General features: G+C 39.5%; 3 protein-coding genes across 6 annotated transcripts in view; all 3 read left to right on the plus strand.

Moving 5' to 3' along the window:
• The window catches only part of LOC134823488 (double-strand-break repair protein rad21 homolog A-like), a 901,854-nt gene that overhangs the window by 533,357 nt on the left and 346,576 nt on the right, over positions 1-21,921 (plus strand). The gene's annotated exons all lie outside the window — the stretch shown is intronic.
• Positions 2,568-21,921, plus strand: part of LOC134823483 (inverted formin-2-like) — an 86,076-nt gene continuing 66,722 nt past the window's right edge. The window contains exons 1-6 of one of the 4 annotated variants that reach the window (XM_063834967.1): positions 2,568-2,636; positions 3,205-3,305; positions 16,614-16,712; positions 16,853-16,927; positions 18,098-18,202; positions 18,453-18,509. In XM_063834967.1, coding sequence (XP_063691037.1) covers positions 3,273-3,305; positions 16,614-16,712; positions 16,853-16,927; positions 18,098-18,202; positions 18,453-18,509 — 369 coding nt within the window. In that variant the 5' untranslated portion in view covers positions 2,568-2,636; positions 3,205-3,272. Of the gene's footprint in view, positions 2,637-3,204; positions 3,306-5,225; positions 5,398-15,382; positions 15,468-16,613; positions 16,928-18,097; positions 18,203-18,452; positions 18,510-21,921 lie in introns of those variants that run through there. The other 3 variants (XM_063834963.1, XM_063834965.1, XM_063834964.1) reach the window with 3 other exon arrangements.
• Positions 16,188-21,921, plus strand: part of LOC134823490 (F-box/WD repeat-containing protein 11-like) — a 91,726-nt gene continuing 85,992 nt past the window's right edge. The window contains exon 1 of the mRNA XM_063834974.1: positions 16,188-16,208. The gene's annotated coding sequence lies outside the window, so the exon portion shown is untranslated. The remainder of the gene's footprint in view (positions 16,209-21,921) is intronic.

The following is a 21,921-nucleotide window of genomic DNA, read 5'->3' on the forward strand; positions in this document are numbered from 1 at the left end:
AAAGCTGATTAACTGCACCTGGTCAAAAGCTGGACGTTTGGAAGTTTCAACCTGCAATTTGGTTGGAATTGGTGGTGAGCCACCCACTTCAAAGTTGGGCTGTTTGAAGTATCACCGCCTGCGACTTGGTTAGTTTTTGGCCCACATTATGGGGGCCCCACAAGTACGTGGCCACTTTTTCCCACCTTCTGCTGCAAAGTGGCAGAACGTGGAGACTGCCCACTCAAAAAGAAATAGGTCTCATGGCAGCCACTTGCTCCACCTCCGAAGCTTCAATAAAGTAGTATAGGAGGCTATACGTCCGCTGTTGGCTGTTGCAGCTTACATCTCATACAATGCCGAGATCCGTGATCGTCACACGACGTTCGTGCAACTCGCTTACTGACTATAATTTTTAAACAAAGGAAACGGTATTTTACCCCATGTACAGTATCCTCAGTGTCGGGTACACATATGCTGAGAAGTAGAGGTAGAGTATATTTCCCCGGACAATTATTAAAGTATTTGCTGGACAATTATTATAGTATTAGCCGAATAATTAGTAGAGTATTGGCCGGACAATCATGATGGCCGGACAATGATTATTTTCCTGCTGCTACAGTTTGACTGAGTTGTCAGTTAGGTCCGCAGTTTCGTTCTTGAGGGACTTTGTACCGGATTATTTGAGGAAATAACTCCAGACTCCTTATCTTGTACGGGATTAGAAGCGGAAGTCTTGGTATTACAATACGATCTAGTATACCGTGTATCGAGATATAAGAGACTCCATTACAGTCATTATTATTGGCTCCTCTCTTCCTCCTTTATTGATCTCCTCTCCTCTCCTCTCCTCTCCAGTCTGCAAATAAGGTAAGTCAATCTCATTGAAAACGAATGAAATTTTAGAAGAAGTGGGGGCAAGGCTGTTTAGGAGACATCATGTGCATTTACTCGTGGAGACTTTGTCAGCTAGTAAGTCAGCTTATGAAGAAGGTTTTAGGTTCAGTGTGTCTACAAAATAAAGGAGAAAAGTGGTAGAAAATGGTAGTTTTGGATTTTAATGACGTAGGAGATTTTGGGAACTCTCTGAGATAATTTCTAGGACCTGTCCCGACCATTTCCCGTTGGAATCGCTCAGTCGCGAATTATTTTCAACAAACACTTGATTTTGACACAATATATTTGACTGTCTTTACTACTAACAAAAGATTCTGTGGACGAGGAGACACTAGGCAGTTGCCGCCGAATAATATTACTGAATTAGAATTTATACGGAACTAGCTTGTTCTGCGAGAAGTAGACATATCACAATGGTCCTATAAATCTATTTGAACAGTCCTCATCACATCACCCCTTGCAAAGCTGGAAGTTATTGTGTGGTGGTTGCGGGAGTAACTAAAGTAATCAACCTGATACAATGTACGCTGAAACATTATCTCAACCCAACTGTATTTTCATTCCAATATGATTCGTTTAGCCGCGACACAGTCAGTCTCTATGTCTGAAGATTTTGCCGTATCATTAAATTTGATGATTTAAGATGAAGTTTCAGCACTGTTTGACTGGATTTTCATATCGTTTAATCAAAGTTTTAATTAATCAATCTTATTTGCAACTCTATGCAAACTTAGGGGATCTATTATACAACATCGCTTTTATTTCATAAGTGTTCATAAACTTTGGTACCTCGACTGTCACTTTCACCTTTTTCGCCTGCGTGATTAAAGACTGATTTTTGAAAAAGGACTTGAAATCGTTTCTGCCACCTGAAATCAGACATTGTATTAATTTAACATAATGATAAATTTAAGTTTAAAATCTTAAAATCTTTTGAAATCTACAGGGCCCAGAATAGAGCAAGTCTCATTCCTAACTCTTTTAACTATAAGTGCCTGACAGTCCTGATATTCCTAACTCCTATAACTATTAGTGCGTGATAGTCCTGATATTCCTAACTCCTATAACTATAAGTGCGTGATAGTTCGGAAAACTGGAGCATGTTACGGTGGATAAGGAAGGGGTTTACTTGGGAACTAGCTAGGACTGACGAAGTGGTGGCAGTGCAGGTCAGTAGTTCTAAATTCAGAGGTTAACCCTGCGGTACTCTGAAATGGTTGTTTTGGCTCCAGAGATTTAGAGCTATAAGTGACTTGGAATTGGAAACGCCGGTTTTGTGCGAGCGAAACTGGTTTGACCGTATTTCAAAGTGGCCAATGGTGTCCACTGTGCGTAAAAACCATATTAATTTGACAGTATTTACAAGTGCTGAATAAGAATTGTTCTATGTCCTATACGTGACTAGTTTTTTGTTCTTATTCCCTTTCCCTGTTAAAACTGTGACATTGATAATACCGGTGCCTCTACTGTAACTCAGCCGTTTGTCTAACCCCTGTCACTCTGTCACCACGTTTACCCTGACTAACCGCAGCCGGAGTTGTTCCAAAAGAAGAAGAAGACGAAGAAGAAGAGGAAGTGGAGAGAAAGCAGGCCGTTAATAGACCCTGTGTCCGGTCTGGTATTGGAACAAAACTGCTCATTTGTCACTCAGACTGATGAGAGTCACTCTGCCTCTCGCCGGTCCAGTCGCTTGAGCAGAGTGTCTGTGACTCTGAGGCGGCAGTCTAACTGTGAGGGGGAGGGGATTGTGAGAAGTGCAGGTAAGTGTTTAGATGTCAGGTCTGTAACTATGTGGTATATTTTAACGGGTGATACTCGTAAAATATTTGTTCCAGGACCGTCGACGAGTCCAACTCGGCGCGCGTTCTGGTAGGTTATAAACCTACAAAATATATTCAGCGGACCAACCCCCTTGCAGATTACGTTACTGCTCCTTCCAATTACTTTGCGTTCTCAAGAAATCTACTGAGTACTAGTCAAAGGCAGACTTTTATTTACTGTGCTTCCATTCGCCAAGATTTCTTTTTATGGGCAGTGTATGCGTAGTTTTATTTGGTTGATTTTAAAAGACCTATTTTTGCCAGAGCTGTTGCATAATCAAATTTTCATAACGTCGACCATTGTAGATTTCGCTGTTCAGAACAGTGTAATCCAAATATCTCCCTTTTCTTTTTAAGTGTAAGAATGAATGACATGTGTTTGATCTTTTGATGTTGTGGAATGTGCTTTTAATTCCCTATGCTCTGAAACTGTTTATTTTAACCTTTGCACTTTGTTAGTCGTGAACGTGTGTTGGAACTCTTATGTTTAACTGAATTCCTCCGCAAGATGTGACGGAGAGTGATTACAGACATTCTACTATAATCCCAGAACTCTCCCCAGAACTCTCCTCCACCATGGTTTCCTCGCTATCCTCTTTACAATTGCAGGTCAGTTCCAATCCTTGTTATTCTGTGTAAGATTGAAGTTAAAATACGGAAGGATTCCTTGTTATTTTGTGTAAGATTGAAGTTAAAATATGGCCACCCAAAATATTTGGGGTACAAAATTCTGATCCCACGGGGCGGCAAATGATGTGGGGGATCGGGAGAGGGGCAATAATGGAGAAGGTGCGCGACAAATAGTAACGTTAAGCCACTGATAAGTGATAAGGTGTCACAGAAGGACATGTCTCCGCGACAGGTTTATTGAATGATTGGTATAATGGATTAACTATTGTCTAGACTTCCCAATTTATGCGTAAAGTTCTTTCATTGTTTTTGCTGACCGGTCACTGACCAAAATTGTGTTCAATAATTTAACAAATCTTTTTTTTAACTTAGAAAAAAATCCCGGTTCGGTCCCGGTCAAAATTCGGCATTTTAGCTGGGACCAGGATTCCCAGTCCCGGTTGATTTTTGACCGGGACCGGGATTAAGCCGGTATCTCGTTCGAACCTTGCCGGTCAGTAAGGCTTGTCAGTTAACTAGTTGTATTTCCTCTTCACTACCCTGATTTTAGGGACGGTAGCTTCATATACGATGTGCTATTCGGCCCCGCACGGCTCACAGGGACGGTAGCTTTATATACGATGTGCTATTCGGCCCCGCACGGCTCACAGGGACGGTAGCTTTATATACGATGTGCTATTCGGCCCCGCACGGCTCACAGGGACGGTAGCTTTATATACGATGTGCTATTCGGCCCCGCACGGCTCACAGGGACGGTAGCTTTATATACGATGTGCTATTCGGCCCCGCACGGCTCACAGGGACGGTAGCTTTATATACGATGTGCTATTCGGCCCCGCACGGCTCACAGGTTTTACTCGCATAGATACAATGGAAGCTTTAGAAGAAAATAAAATAATCAACTGCACCTCGGCTCGTGTGAATCAGGATTACGGTTACAATTTCAGAGACCTATACAAATATTGTCGAGTCGAACTGATATCCGCTAATATCCACTATTATAAACCTCACCCATTAATTGTGTTTTCTACCTTAAAGCAGCGGCTCTCACATTGTTTCTCTGCATGTTTCTGCATGTTTCTGCATGTCTCTGCATGTTTCTGCATATTGTTTTGGCGCGAGGTGGTGATAGGAATGAGTTCCCCGCTAGTAAAGATTTAACGTGATACTGCTTCTATACCATCGCTACTTGTTAAATATTTGATCAGCTCTCCCGAATATTTCCAATTTTTCCATCTACCATCCTATTGTTTAAAATGTACCTTTGCTCAGCAAGGCCATCTTCTCGCGCCTTGTAATTAAAATGATTTGAGTACAAATTTGAGTAGGTCTGACCGTGTAACGTAGAGACGTGGATAGAATGTCATGAGAATTCTCAGTTACTCAATTTTCTGTTCCACTTCATAGAGAAGCTGACAATCTATAGCTGACACTTGAGTTCCTGAGCAGAGTTCCTGCGTGTTCCTGAGCAGGGTTCCTGCGTGTTCCTTAGTTTCTAATCGTACTAGCATGCATACCATACTGTCGCCGTCAGCTGGCTGTTTTAACACTAACCCGCATCGCGGGCGTCAACATATTTGATGCGCTCCCCTATTTCCTATTATCCCGCCGCATTGAATATGTGCCCAGCACTTCAAGGCTTTGTCTATTTTAATGAGTTGTTTTAAAACTTAAACCTCCTCTCGAGTTCACGTAGTTTCTAACCGTTGCTTTTTGCCGTAATTAAGAGTCTTATTTTATCTGTTTTGCACGTTTTTCTGACGCACTTTGAGCTGTTGTACATTTAAGGGGATCTTATTTTCCGAATAGCTGTGCTTATTGGTGTTGTGTCGCAGTTTTAATAATCTCTTGTTGTAGCCGGAACTAACAGTAACACTGTTATTACAGTTTACAAGTAACATTAACTCTTATCAAAGTGAATACTGAATACTGAATATGATGGAATAACCTATAACCTTTAACAGTGCTTGTTTATGGGTTTTCGTTGCTGCTTTGCGTGCTTTAAATGTGCTAAAATGTGTACGATCCAGCCCAGCAGATGATGAAGACTCTTTGGAGAAGCTTCAAAAAGGTGAGTGTGAGCCCTCATCCAGTAACCACTCCGTAACCAATCATCTACTCACTGTGATAGACTCTCCAATTGAGTAGGATCCGACAGGATCATTGTTGGTTTGACTGTGTCAAACTAATTATTAATTAAAATACACTCGCGACGAAATCTGAGAATAGAGTATTAAAGAGGGTCCTGTATTATAGCAGAAATCCCCATTCGCGACTGAGGGCAATTTAGAAAATATGCCCTGTAGCACTAGGACTAGCGACACAAATTGGCTACCTAGATGATTTTGGTTTAGAACGACCTAATGATTATGAAGGACCCTGTGTGGTCAGAAATTGTGGACATCGAAGTGCACACTCAACTCCTCTCTGCTACTAGAGTATGTATTATAGCAGGGTAGTCACGATTGTTTACAGACAGTGGAGTAACATTACCTGCAGTTTGGGACCACTAAACAAATTTTCTAAGGTCCTTTAAAAAATTAAAAGTAATTAGGTCTTTTTAGCGCCCCTTACAGCTTTTAGGAAATTTATCTATCGATCCACAGGCTTAGTAGTACTTTAACATACCTGTTTAACATACTTTTATACACTTTCATATACTCTTATAATAGAAATTGAGAAGACAATAAACTTTAACAGTTATCTCTTAAAATTAAATAAGTAAATGAATAGATCCAGTAATCACGCAATTTTACTGTGTAAAAGTATGAGTTCCTCAATCCTCACTTCCAAATAATTTGTTTAGTTCAATTAATCAATTTGTATATCAGTTTTGTTAACATTTTGTGATAGAATGACTGACAGTTTATTTAATCAGTCATGCCATCTAACTTCACATCAGATAGTTCAACTAATTATCTCCGTCTCACTGTGGAATTCTGACAACCCCAGTCAATGCATTCGGTAATTTGTTGCAATCTGTATTATACAGATACCAACAAATTACCACAAAATATCAACAAATTACCACATCGCGGCATTGTAACCTGATTTGGGCGATGTTTAAAATTAGGTTTCCCCACCGTTCAGACTCCTGTTGATTAGGTTTGAGTCACAATATTTGTTACAACTGTAGCCGAGTAAAGTTGTATTCCATTTTTTTCTATGCTTATACTCAACGAAGGTCAAATTATAACACTGAATTATAAGCAAGAAGTGGAAGCTACCGAAACTAACGTGAAGCAGCGAAATGTGGAGTAACTCAAACGAAACGAACGAAACGAAGAGAATATCATAAGGATTCTTTGCCTACTTCTGGGGTGTGGTAGCCCTCCAAGGAGATGATGCCAGGGAAATCTATGGAAAAATGAGGGGGTAGTGTGGCACAGGGACAAAAGGGAATCGCGGCATGTACGGAATCGCGATTTTTCCCATTATTTGCGACAAATTTTATGTATAGTTTAATGTATAGCCTGTTAAATCCTTTTGTCCCTGGTGTGGCAGGACGAATGAAGAGGAATCATAAAATGCCCGAAAGCCGAGATGTTAAGACCAATACAAAGCAGAATGAAATAGGCTTCAGTTCAACTCAAACTGTTGGTTCTATGAAGAGTTAGTTATGTAGAATTGTCAGAAGTGTTTTTAAAAGTGTAAAACCTCTGGATCTACAGCTCCTGTTAGCAAAGATATCCCTCTCCTTCACGTCTTATCTGGGAATGCAGTTACTTTTTAATTTGACGTAATGTGTGTAACATGTGTAATAGTAGTAAGTAATGTGTGTAACATGTGTAATAGTAGTAAGTGATGTGTGTAACATGTGTAATAGTAGCAAGTGGCGGAACTGATCATTTTCAGTGAATTCCAGGTACGCCGCGTAATCAGCGACAGAGTTTTAAGTCACACACAAGGATTTTCCGGTGTTAAATACACGGCAACGCAGTCAGAAACTGTCTGATTCTTTTATTCGGTTTAGTGACAATATACGGCCTGTAAACCTAAGTGATATCGTCTTCGCTTTCTTGGTAATCCATTTTACAGTATGCTAGTTTAACAAGGTGTAATTTGATCCTGCACATTTTCTCCGCGATCTCTGAGGATTTCACCCGCCTGATCCGACAAAACTGTCATTTCCTCAGATTTTTCTCCGGAGTTTGCAGTTCCATGACCGGAGACCATCTACGGTAATTTTGTTGATTCTGTATGATTCTGTATGAATTAATCTCCTAGAAATTCCCGGAGAGCTTCATCTCCGTCTAATACAGTATACGGAGCCGGAGAATCATCTCCGGAGATGATCTACGGGAAATGGATCTCCGTCTAATAATTTGGCATAATATCCGCTATGGAACTGGGGGGTAAGATTTCTTCAGATTTCAGAACTTTTTCAGTGCTTAATTATCAGTTTTAAAATAGAGGCTACAGGAATTTATTAAGTGATTTAAAAAAACAACGCGTTCTGCAAGGCTGCCCTAATTACATGGAGTTTGTTACATGCTTCTAGTACAGAATTAACCCAGGTTTTCTACCCTCTGCTTTCATTATATAGTGACATTTGTTGAAGTCATGCTTCTACTACAGAATTAACCCAGGTTTTCTACCCTCTGCTTTCATTATAGTGACATTTGTTGAAGTATGAATGTATCCTTTATACTGAGTTCCCAGCAGGGCTTCCTCCTTTCTGCTCTAATTCTCTGACATCATGTTTTATTTATTACTACTGATACATCTCCTGTTATAGTCGCGTATCTAGCACAGTGTTACCCTTATGATTTGGTGTTGTGTTAAGTTAACTGATGATTTGTTGATTCCGTAACAACGTTAAATTGTCCAGGTGAGGACGATAACAATTCAACCACTGTATGACCAGAGATTCTATGTAATTACCTATACCATGTGTTGAAATGTTACACCTGAACTAAGCTGCTAATATAACTGCCTGGTAACTGTAACCCTGGTAACTGTAACCCTGGTAACTGTAACCCTGGTAACTGTAACCCTGGTAACTGTAACCCTGGTAACTGTAACCCTGGTAACTGTAACCCTGGTAACTGTAACCCTGGTAACTGTAACCCTGGTAACATGTGTTGAAATGTTACACCTGAACTAAGCTGCTAATATAGCTGCCGCACCTGAACCATGCTGTTCGGATCTTTTGTTCTAAGTTTGTTCAGCTTCTGTTAGCTTGCTAGTTCTTGCTCGGTTATGTATACTTGTATAATGTTATTGATACATCTAACAGAGTAATAACGGTGTGTTATAGTAAAATGTTAATAGCTAATTAATCATTAATTAATCATTAATTAATCATTAATTAATTAATTATTAATGTTAATAGTTTACCTTGTTTTAGTTGCCTCTAATTGCTGACCTATTATCTGCGTAACTGTCCACTAACTCACTACCTAACGATCTAATGATAATAACACATTGAAACATTGAACTAACCTTATAAAGATTGAGACAAAGGCAACTTACCCTTTGTAATTGTGTCTACACTATAAGTGGAGAAACATACCTATGTAACTTACCCTTTGTAATTGTGTCTACACTATAAGTGGGGAAACAAAGGCAACTTACCCTTTGTAATTGTGTCTACACTATAAGTGGGGAAACAAAGGCAACTTACCCTTTGTAATTGTGTCTACACTATAAGTGGGGAAACAAAGGCAACTTACCCTTTGTAATTGTGTCTACACTATAAGTGGGGAAACAAAGGCAACTTACCCTTTGTAATTGTGTCTACACTATAAGTGGGGAAACGTACCTATGTAACTTACCCTTTGTAATTGTGTCTACACTATAAGTGGGGAAACAAAGGCAACTTACCCTTTGTAATTGTGTCTACACTATAAGTGGGGAAACAAAGGCAACTTACCCTTTGTAATTGTGTCTACACTATAAGTGGGGAAACAAAGGCAACTTACCCTTTGTAATTGTGTCTACACTATAAGTGGGGAAACGTACCTATGCAACTTACCCTTTGTAATTGTGTCTACACTATAAGTGGGGAAACAAAGGCAACTTACCCTTTGTAATTGTGTCTACACTATAAGTGGGGAAACAAAGGCAACTTACCCTTTGTAATTGTGTCTACACTATAAGTGGGGAAACGTACCTATGTAACTTACCCTTTGTAATTGTGTCTACACTATAAGTGGGGAAATGTACCTATGCAACTTACCCTTTGTAATTGTGTCTACACTATAAGTGGGGAAACAAAGGCAACTTACCCTTTGTAATTGTGTCTACACTACAAGTGGAGAAACGTACCTATGTAACTTACCCTTTGTAATTGTGTCTACACTACAAGTGGGGAAACGTACCTATGTAACTTACCCTTTGTAATTGTGTCTACACTATAAGTGGGGAAACGTACCTATGTAACTTACCCTTTGTAATTGTGTCTACACTACAAGTGGGGAAACGTACCTATGTAACTTACCCTTTGTAATTGTGTCTACACTACAAGTGGGGAAACGTACCTATGTAACTTACCCTTTGTAATTGTGTCTACACTACAAGTGGGGAAACGTACCTATGTAACTTACCCTTTGTAATTGTGTCTACACTACAAGTGGGGAAACGTACCTATGTAACTTACCCTTTGTAATTGTGTCTACACTACAAGTGGGGAAACGTACCTATGCAACTTACCCTTTGTAATTGTGTCTACACTATAAGTAGCGAAATGTACCTATGCAACTTACCCTTTGTAATTGTGTCTACACTACAAGTGGGGAAACGTACCTATGTAACTTACCCTTTGTAATTGTGTCTACACTACAAGTGGGGAAACGTACCTATGTAACTTACCCTTTGTAATTGTGTCTACACTAAAAGTGGGGAAACGTACCTATGTAACTTACCCTTTGTAATTGTGTCTACACTAAAAGTGGGGAAACGTACCTATGTAACTTACCCTTTGTAATTGTGTCTACAATACAAGTGGGGAAACGTACCTATGTAACTTACCCTTTGTAATTGTGTCTACACTACAAGTGGGGAAACGTACCTATGTAACTTACCCTTTGTAATTGTGTCTACACTACAAGTGGGGAAACGTACCTATGTAACTTACCCTTTGTAATTGTGTCTACACTACAAGTGGGGAAACGTACCTATGCAACTTACCCTTTGTAATTGTGTCTACACTATAAGTGGGGAAACGTACCTATGTAACTTACCCTTTGTAATTGTGTCTACACTATAAGTGGGGAAACGTACCTATGTAACTTACCCTTTGTAATTGTGTCTACACTACAAGTGGGGAAACGTACCTATGCAACTTACCCTTTGTAATTGTGTCTACACTATAAGTGGGGAAACGTACCTATGTAACTTACCCTTTGTAATTGTGTCTACACTATAATTGGGGAAACGTACCTATGTAACTTACCCTTTGTAATTGTGTCTACACTACAAGTGGGGAAACGTACCTATGTAACTTACCCTTTGTAATTGTGTCTACACTACAAGTGGGGAAACGTACCTATGTAACTTACCCTTTGTAATTGTGTCTACACTACAAGTGGGGAAACGTACCTATGTAACTTACCCTTTGTAATTGTGTCTACACTACAAGTGGGGAAACGTACCTATGTAACTTACCCTTTGTAATTGTGTCTACACTACAAGTGGGGAAACGTACCTATGTAACTTACCCTTTGTAATTGTGTCTACACTATAAGTGGGGAAACGTACCTATGTAACTTACCCTTTGTAATTGTGTCTACACTACAAGTGGGGAAACGTACCTATGCAACTTACCCTTTGTAATTGTGTCTACACTATAAGTGGGGAAACGTACCTATGTAACTTACCCTTTGTAATTGTGTCTACACTATAAGTGGGGAAACGTACCTATGTAACTTACCCTTTGTAATTGTGTCTACACTACAAGTGGGGAAACGTACCTATGCAACTTACCCTTTGTAATTGTGTCTACACTATAAGTGGGGAAACGTACCTATGTAACTTACCCTTTGTAATTGTGTCTACACTATAATTGGGGAAACGTACCTATGTAACTTACCCTTTGTAATTGTGTCTACACTACAAGTGGGGAAACGTACCTATGTAACTTACCCTTTGTAATTGTGTCTACACTACAAGTGGGGAAACGTACCTATGTAACTTACCCTTTGTAATTGTGTCTACACTACAAGTGGGGAAACGTACCTATGTAACTTACCCTTTGTAATTGTGTCTACACTACAAGTGGGGAAACGTACCTATGTAACTTACCCTTTGTAATTGTGTCTACACTATAAGTGGGGAAACGTACCTATGCAACTTACCCTTTGTAATTGTGTCTACACTACAAGTGGGGAAACGTACCTATGTAACTTACCCTTTGTAATTGTGTCTACACTACAAGTGGGGAAACGTACCTATGTAACTTACCCTTTGTAATTGTGTCTACACTATAAGTGGGGAAACGTACCTATGTGCCGCTTTATTTGCCCGCTTTTATTTGTTTCTCGTTACATAGCCGTTAGGGTGTTAAACGTTAGTACTTTAGTACTATTTAGTACTATTTAGCTAGGTATATCTCGCCACAAATTCAATCCCAACAACATATTTTATCAATTACCTCATTGTCAATTAATAATATCAGGGCCAGGAGTAGACACTAGACCTGTAACCTGATTATTACATTCCTCAGTTGCAGACTAATAACTTGTCAATCTAAATTCCTCCGCTCTAATACCAACGTTTCAAGCGTGTTCTGTTTCCCATGTGTTCTCATGTGTTTTGTCGAATCCATTATAGCTAGTTAAATCCTCACACTTTTTAACCTGACCCCCTTTACTATTATTATCTACTAATAACTACTTTATCTACTAATTGCTAAAGTGCACACTGCACAGTGCACATGAGTTCCCTAATACAGGCCGTTATACGATTACACACGACCCCTCATGACTAATGGAGTAATGGCTGTGAAGGTTTTCTCACAGTGCACATCTCTCCAGTTGTGAGGCTACTTCCTACTGCAGCCTGTACAATACCCTCTCTCGTATAGCTCTAGTAGGTATACCCTCTCTCGTATAGCTTTAGTAGGTATACCCTCTCTCGTATAGCTTTAGTAGGTATACCCTCTCTCGTATAGCTCTAGTAGGTATACCCTCTCTCGTATAGCTCTAGTGGGTATACCCTCTCTCGTATAGCTCTAGTAGGTATACCCTCTCTCGTATAGATTTAGTAGGTATACCCTCTCTCGTATAGCTCTAGTAGGTATACCCTCTCTCGTATAGCTCTAGTAGGTATACCCTCTCTAGTAGGTATACCCTCTCTCGTATAGCTCTAGTAGGTATACCCTCTCTAGTAGGTATACCCTCTCTAGTAGGTATACCCTCTCTAGTAGGTATACCCTCTCTCGTATAGCTCTAGTAGGTATACTCTCTCTAGTGGGTATACCCTCTCTAGTAGGTATACCCTCTCTAGTAGGTATACCCTCTCTAGTAGGTATACCCTCTCTCGTATAGCTCTAGTAGGTATACTCTCTCTAGTGGGTATACCCTCTCTAGTAGGTATACCCTCTCTAGTAGGAATACCCTCTCTAGTAGGTATACCCTCTCTCGTATAGCTCTAGTAGGTATACCCTCTCTAGTAGGTATACCCTCTCTAGTAGGTATACCCTCTCTAGTAGGTATACCCTCTCTAGTAGGTATACCCTCTCTCGTATAGCTCTAGTAGGTATACTCTCTCTAGTGGGTATACCCTCTCTAGTGGGTATACCCTCTCTAGTGGGTATACCCTCTCTAGTAGGTATACCCTCTCTCGTATAGCTCTAGTAGGTATACCCTCTCTAGTAGGTATACCCTCTCTCGTATAGCTCTAGTAGGTATACCCTCTCTAGTAGGTATACCCTCTCTCGTATAGCTCTAGTAGGTATACCCTCTCTAGTAGGTATACCCTCTCTCGTATAGCTCTAGTAGGTATACCCTCTCTAGTAGGTATACCCTCTCTCGTATAGCTCTAGTAGGTATACCCTCTCTAGTAGGTATACCCTCTCTAGTGGGTATACCCTCTCTAGTGGGTATACCCTCTCTAGTGGGTATACCCTCTCTAGTAGGTATACCCTCTCTAGTGGGTATACCCACTCTAGTAGGTATACCCTCTCTAGTAGGTATACCCTCTCTAGTGGGTATACCCTCTCTAGTGGGTATACCCACTCGTGGTCCTCTATGAAGTTTACTATACTACCCCTCCCCTGCTGCTACTAGTACTACCCCTCCACTTAAGTGTAATGTCAGCCCCAACCTGGAATATCATTATCTTATTATCATTCCCGGAGCTATGAGTGTGAATTCTGTGTACACTCAACACTGTGTTTACACTGTGTTTACTCTGTTCGCTCCATGGTCTCTGTAGAACAATTACCATAGTAGTCTAATATCATTGTAGTGTTTATCATTGTTTTATTATTATTATTGTAGCTTGTTTAGGTACCATAGTAGTCTAATATCATTGTAGTGTTTATCATTGTTTGATTATTATTATTGTAGCTTGAATAGGTACTATAGTAGTCTACTATCATTGTAGTGATTATCATTGTTTGATTATTATTGTAGCTTGTAGCTTGTATAGGTACTATCCGAGACTCCATAGTTGTTATTCAGTTGTTGTACTAGTATAATAATTAGAGACCTCATTCTCTCCTGTTTCAAGTTATTTACTTTCTTTCTGTAGTCGAAAACGCTTTGGAGTTAGAAGTTTTATTGTCAACAGTTAATAGAACTATTTATTATTGTTCTGTAAGCTGTTTACTTTGAACTTTGAGGTACCGCGTTAATAGTTAGTATTTGTTATTAAGTTAAGTTATGTGTGGTTTGCAACTTTGCAATGCCAGCAGCTGTGCTAAACAGTGTAAATATGTATGATAATTAATTTTTCTTCAGCACTCCGATAGATTATGCGCATATTTGCAGTAATGCTCATTGCTCATATTATACATTAATCTGGTTAATCTACATGGTGATTGAACAGAAGTCAGAATCATATATCATCACGTCTCCTCTCTCGTTCAGTTTTTGTGTTTTATTCTCCTTGGTATTCGTATAGGTCACCGAATACCTATTTTATTAGTCTTGTTTATTAAACTCTCAGTTTTAACCACTACAGAGATGAAGGTGTACCTGAACTATTTTATTAGTCTTGTTTATTAAACTCTCAGTTTTAACCACTACAGAGATGAAGGTGTACCTGAACTATTTTATTAGTCTTGTTTATTAAACTCTCAGTTTGAACCACTACAGAGATGAAGGTGTACCTATTTTATTAGTCTTGTTTATTAAACTCTCAGTTGTAACCACTACAGAGATGAAGGTGTACCTGAACTATTTTATTAGTCTTGTTTATTCTTTTATTAAACTCTCAGTTGTAACCACTACAGAGATGAAGGTATACCTGAACTATTTTATTAGTCTTGTTTATTAAACTCTCAGTTGTAACCACTACAGAGATGAAGGTGTACCTGAACTATTTTATTAGTCTTGTTTATTAAACTCTCAGTTGTAACCACTACAGAGATGAAGGTGTACCTGAACTATTTTATTAGTCTTGTTTATTAAACTCTCAGTTTTAACCACTACAGAGATGAAGGTGTACCTGAACTATTTTATTAGTCTTGTTTATTAAACTCTCAGTTGTAACCACTACAGAGATGAAGGTGTACCTGAACTATTTTATTAGTCTTGTTTATTAAACTCTCAGTTGTAACCACTACAGAGATGAAGGTGTACCTATTTTATTAGTCTTGTTTATTAAACTCTCAGTTGTAACCACTACAGAGATGAAGGTGTACCTGAACTATTTTATTAGTCTTGTTTATTAAACTCTCAGTTTTAACCACTACAGAGATGAAGGTGTACCTATTTTATTAGTCTTGTTTATTAAACTCTCAGTTGTAACCACTACAGAGATGAAGGTGTACCTGAACTATTTTATTAGTCTTGTTTATTAAACTCTCAGTTTTAACCACTACAGAGATGAAGGTGTACCTGAACTATTTTATTAGTCTTGTTTATTAAAGTCTCAGTTTTAACCACTACAGAGATGAAGGTGTACCTGAACTGCTGCTCCAAAGCTGCTTTATCTCCGGGCTCCCGCCGTCGTAGGGAGCCCACATTCCAAAAGGTTTGGGTTATAAGGTTGCTTTTTATTTAATAATTGTAATAGGATTTAAAGTTCTTGTGGTAAATAAGAAGTATTGGTCCTGCAGGCAACATGGCTGCCCTTGCCTGGTTGCCCTTGCAACATGGCTGCCCTTGCCTGGTTGCCCTGGCAACATGGCTGCCCTTGCCTGGTTGCCCAGGCAACATGGCTGCCCTTGCCTGGTTGCCCAGGCAACATGGCTGCCCTTGCCTGGTTGCCCAGGCAACATGGCTGCCCTTGCCTGGTTGCCCTTGCAACATGGCTGCCCTTGCCTGGTTGCCCAGGCAACATGGCTGCCCTTGCCTGGTTGCCCAGGCAACATGGCTGCCCTTGCCTGGTTGCCCTTGCAACATGGCTGCCCTTGCCTGGTTGCCCAGGCAACATGGCTGCCCTTGCCTGGTTGCCCTTGCAACATGGCTGCCCTTGCCTGGTTGCCCTGGCAACATGGCTGCCCTTGCCTGGCTGCCCTGGCAACATGGCTGCCCTTGCCTGGTTGCCCTTGCAACATGGCTGCCCTTGCCTGGTTGCCCTGGCAACAGCAACAAACCCGTGCCTGGTTTTGGATTTTAGCCGTTTGTGTGCTGATGTCGCAATTTAATTCTTAATCAAAAGCACGCAGTGGAAATATAATTATAAGCAAAAACCAATACAATAAACTCGCAAGCAGACTACTCTGAAAGTTCGCCGCGGGTTAGTCAACACTACTATATAACAAATAATTTGAGCATGAATAAGAAGTTGTTACTTTGAAACGTCGTTTATCCTAACAGTGCAGTATCATTTGTCGCAAGAAATCAGAATATTCAGAAACTATTTGGAACTCCCAAAAACTGTCTACTACTCTAAAAGTTCGCCGCGGGTTAGGGTTAGGGTTATGGTTTATGTAAGGTTAAGGCTGCAGTGTGGTTCTAATGTTGATCAAACGTTAAATCAATCAAACGTTAACTCAGATGTTGACTCGAATGTTAACTCGAATATTGACTCAAACGTTAACTAAGATGTTAACTCAAATTCTAACTCTAATGTTAACTCGAATGTTAACTCAAAATGTTGACCCAAACTCTAAATCGAATTCTACCTCTACCATATAAACTAAAACTGAAATGCCAACTCAGCACCTAATTTCAGCTGCTGAACGATAATGAGACACACAGTTCAATAAATGTGGAGAAAGATGGCGATGACAAAGATAACAACCAACAAGAGAACCTACTACTCCCTGATGAGGTTCTGTTAAAATGATAAAATGTAACTTAAAATTCTGCTTATCTACTTATCTGAACCATATCTACTGATTGATTTGTACTGGCAGAATATCGTCTGTTGGATGCAACATAGTTACCATGGTTCTTGACACAGATTTGCAGGTACCGTTAACTGACGAGGATGAAGAGAGAGCTCAAAAAACTGTCAACCTTCTTAATCAGAGAGCTGGTTTTATGGTTTGTACTGCCTAATTATTTTCGTAAATTTCGGGAATAGAATTCGGGGGGTTAGGTAAATTTAGAATTTCTTTGTTTTTTGACGATTTTGTTCTACTTTATTTTTTATGATTAGCCAAATGACTCGAATACAATAAATCAGCTGTATACTCGTTTAACTTTAACTGTGAATAATGAAAAATATAATTATCTGAGGCCGGTCAATTCATTTCGGTGCTCAATATTACACTCTCATACACCAGAAAAATCTAACGGACTTAGGGCGGTCATTAAATGGACGGATATTATATTAATCATGAGCGGACATAATAAAGGAGCGGACATAATAATGGACGCTATGTTACATCCAAACAAACTGTCCAAAAAGATGATTTTGAACCAAACCAACGAAGTTTAACGTAGGTCGGCTAATGCTATATTAGTATATTGACAAACATAATACCGAGGAACTTGGCTAAACAAGGAAGTAGGTGATGGAAAACTGGCATTTTTCCCACCTCCAAATTAGTTTAACTGGCATTTTTTCCACTTCGGGTCAGACCCCAACAAAGAAAAATTCACGGCACTCTAAGTCTACGAAGACTGTTTACAAATAACAATTTCGAGCAATTTCGGTAATTACAAAATTAAATTGTAAGTAATATGATCAATTGTAGGATCATCACATACAAAATCTAATGTAACGTATCTAGCTAAAGCTTTTCGTACATACCATAACCTTATCTGACGTTTTATACCTCGTTTAGTTGCCGTAAACATCCGTATTTTCACGTATTATTTTAAAAACAACCGTTTTTGGCATATCATTATGTTGTTGAAATACTGGAACCTAGTTACTATTATGGTTAGACTCTTTAAAGTTAGAAACACTATTTGATTATTGAACAGACTTTAGTATTATTAAAACTAATTAATTATTGAACAGTTAAACTTGCCACCATGTTACAACTGCCATTATACTAAAACAAAGTGCTTATCACCATATTGTCTGACTTATAATAGTTAACCAATACTTGTAACTTGCAGGTTCCTCCTGTTGCTGACTAATAGTTAACCAATACTTGTAACTTGCAGGTTCCTCCTGTTGCTGACTAATAGTTAACCAATACTTGTAACTTGCAGGTTCCTCCTGTTGCTGACTAATAGTTAACCAATACTTGTAACTTGCAGGTTCCTCCTGTTGCTGATGTTCCTGAGACTCAACCCACGACTATAATACAGAAGACCCCTCAGCTTTCTGACAAGCCATTTAGGAAAAGCATCCGATTTAAACTGGTAGGTTCTATTGCATATCCTAGTCATCCAGTACTTAGTTAGGAATAAGTAAGGAACTTAGTTATACAGTTAGTTAGGAAGGAGAAGCGATGTTAGAAACATTTCCTCCGGGCAAGTGACACTGTTTCCTTTTAATAAAAAATAAAATAATCAGTCGTTTCCTAAGTCGAACTCAAGATATTGTTCATCTCTGTTTAATATACAGTAGAACTTGTTGATTGTGAATACTGAACATTGTCTCTCTGTCCAGGCACCCAAAGAAGAGGACACAGAGAAAACAGGAGACAACAAACCGCTCGTTCGTAAGGTAAGTGACAGGGGTCTAGAAAGGGGGGGGCAACCCTGGTTATAAGTGACATTACAAGCGAAATCCGTTCTTCTGGGTTATAGCAGATAGGGCGATGACGAAATTGATCCCCAGTAATATTTAAAGGTTCAACAACTCTCACCCTAATAAATTTCACCCTAATTTCACCCTAATTTCACTCCACTTCTCACAATCACTCTCTTTTATCCTGATACCTTGGAATGTTGTCATCAGTGGAGCTGGAAACAATACTCTGAGCCCGCCTAGGGTCATGGTAAGCGCGCCTGAGAAACAACATTATCATTACAACTCCACTTTTGACCTATTTGGCGGCCACTTATTAATTTCATAATTGCACTGGTTTTTTGTAGGTTTTTTTCAGGGAGTGCGATTACAAAACTAATTGCACTGTTTTGAGAGTGACCGAAAACTTATTAGGTACGATTACTAAACTAATTGCACTGATTCTCTGAAAGATGCTGTAAAGCGCGCGTGAGAAACAACATTATCATTACAATAGCTTGGAGGAATGACAACACCACCATTCTAATATTATGCTGCATCTTTATTCTTTATGAGTGAAGGATATTCTTCATTAAGACCAATTATTAGATTATATCAAAGTTTGATAGATACCATGAAAACTAGTCTTGTGACTGACTAAACTTGTGACGGAACAATAATGATTGTCAGTTACGTCAGCAAGATATTCATTGTTCAATGACACGTGATATCTTGTGGGACACACGTGCTATCTTGAAATACACGAACAAACCATGATTGGTAACCGTGATTGGTAACCATGATTGGTAACCGTGCTGAATAACAAAGGTAACCAGGTAACCAGGTAACCAGGTAACCAGGTAACCAGGTAACCAGGTAACCAGGTAACCAGGTAACCAGGTAACCAGGTAACCAGGTAACCAGATAACCAGATAACCAGGTAACCGTGCTGAATAACAAAGACAACTCATTTCTGACTACCGTAGAATTGAGTCAGTCAATAAATTACAGTCAACGTCTTTCACCATACCAAATACCGACGTATTCAATGATTTTGTATGGACCTAATCTTTGTGTCCGGTAAATAATCGACCTTCTATAGTTTCTGCACCAAAGTCGATTTATAAATTGTTTATTTGATTAGCTACTTGGTTTGACTCGACTGGTAGCTTTGTTAACCTGTGGAGCAACCTTGCCTTGTCACTATTTCTGTATACTTTACGGCATACGCTATATTATATATTATATCTACACCAACCACAAAATTCAATTACCTTGGTGGAATGTCGTCGCCCTGCGCAGTTTAGCATTTAATCCATTATTTTTGATTTGACGGTTATGTCTTAAATTGCTGGTGCTTTATTGAAATGTTATTGTCATTAGATTTCAAGCTTTCATTCCAGCTCTGTATTCTTCGTATTTATTTTATTAGTAAGATTAATAATAATTTGGTTGTGTAAATACTAGTAGGGTTCCGGTTTTCATTATTTAGCCCTCGTTTTTTTAAATCACCATCATTGGTTTTGGTGCTTTGTCCGGGGTATTAAACAGTAAAACAGCATCTACCTCGCCTATAATCGCAACACCCCACTCTCTGTGCAAACAGTAAAACGGCATCTACCTCGCCTATAATCGCAACGCCCCGCACTCTGTGCAAACAGTAAAACGGCATCTACCTCGCCTATAATCGCAACGCCCCGCACTCTGTGCAAACAGTAAAACGGCATCTACCTCGCCTATAATCGCAACACCCCAGTCTCTGTGCAAACAGTAAAACGGCATCTACCTCGCCTATAATCGCAACGCCCCGCACTCTGTGCAAACAGTAAAACGGCATCTACCTCGCCTATAATCGCAACACCCCACTCTCTGTGCAAACAGTAAAACGGCATCTACCTCGCCTATAATCGCAACACCCCACTCTCTGTGCAAACAGTAAAACGGCATCTACCTCGCCTATAATCGCAACACCCCACTCTCTGTGCAAACAGTAAAACGGCATCTACCTCGCCTATAATCGCAACCTAAGATGGCAAGTACGTACGGTACAGGGCTTTAAGTACGTACGGTACAGCTACTTTTAAAGGTACGTACCGTACAGGCACTGTAAGGTACAATTTTTTTTCAAAATTTCAGAATCAACTTCAGTGAATTACTTGCAATTTTTGATTAGTATTATCATCATAATTTTTGTACCGGATCGCTCTTAACCGGTACTACACTACTAGTACTACTACTTGTAATTATCGTTAAACTCAAAGCTTCATCCTTTTGTTGCAGTTTACGAACACCAGCTTTTCAGCTAGCTCAGGTCGCAAACTTAATCTACGCTTGTCCATAATATACTCGTAATCTCTAGAATTGGTCTCACAAATTGACGAAGAACTTAAAACACTGAATACTATTTGGGCCAACTGTTTAAGCAGAAAAAGTTTTCCTCCAAAATATTTCCAGTATATTGACGGATTAATAAGCTTTGTACCTTTCAGCCTACTTTATTAAGTACGTACCGTACAACTAATTTAAAGGTACGTACCGTACGTACTTGCCATCTTAGATCGCAACACTCTCTGTGCAAACAGTAAAACGGCATCTACCTCGCCTATAATCGAAACACCCCACTCTCTGTGCAAACATTAAAACGGCATCTACCTCGCCTATAATCGCAACACCCCACTCTCTGTGCAATTAAATATTTCTGATGTTAGTGGCACATGTACAATTTGAATATTTGTTTACTGACAAGTTGTTTGTAAAATACTACGTTATCCTAGTATTTTATTTTTCCTGATGTAAAGTAACGTATTTAAGCGGGTATCCCTTATCTCGTTTTTGATAAAATGTGAGCAAAGTCAATCCAGTCCCCTGAGCTAGGCCCCTACATTAGTATAAGCCCCTCGGTCCTGAAGGAGGCTAATCCCCACATGAATTACTAAGGTTCTTAAACTCTTAGCAGCCTGGTGCAGGCTCAGGGTAGGTTAAAACATTTCCTTGCCAGACTATGCGTCCCCCTATGACCGTTAGTGCCCCCAAAATAACTCCACACCAACCACCAACGTTGCCATCACATAATTAATAGTCAGATAATCTGATAATCAGATTGCTTGACAATATCATAATAGTAAGCAAGTACAATGATATAACGGCCGTGTTTATAGGTAAGCTACCAGAGCACGCCTATAGTATACAGTGGGACCCTGCACTCTATCTCTCCTATATTAGTGTTATCTGTACTCTGTAGGGTTTCCCCCAAATATTGGTGCTAATGAGATAATACAGATGACATTTCTAGCAGAACAGTGTAGTGTTCCCGACCATGTGAAACACTAAACCGGACCTATTATCGTACTAATTAGTTCTTGAAATTCTCTTTTTGATCAGATCACTGCCTCCTTCGTTTGGTTTTAGT

Source organism: Bolinopsis microptera, chromosome 11, assembly GCF_026151205.1.
Source record: "Bolinopsis microptera isolate Bmic1 chromosome 11, MBARI_Bmic_1.0, whole genome shotgun sequence".
NCBI classification, from domain to species: Eukaryota; Metazoa; Ctenophora; class Tentaculata; order Lobata; family Bolinopsidae; genus Bolinopsis; species Bolinopsis microptera.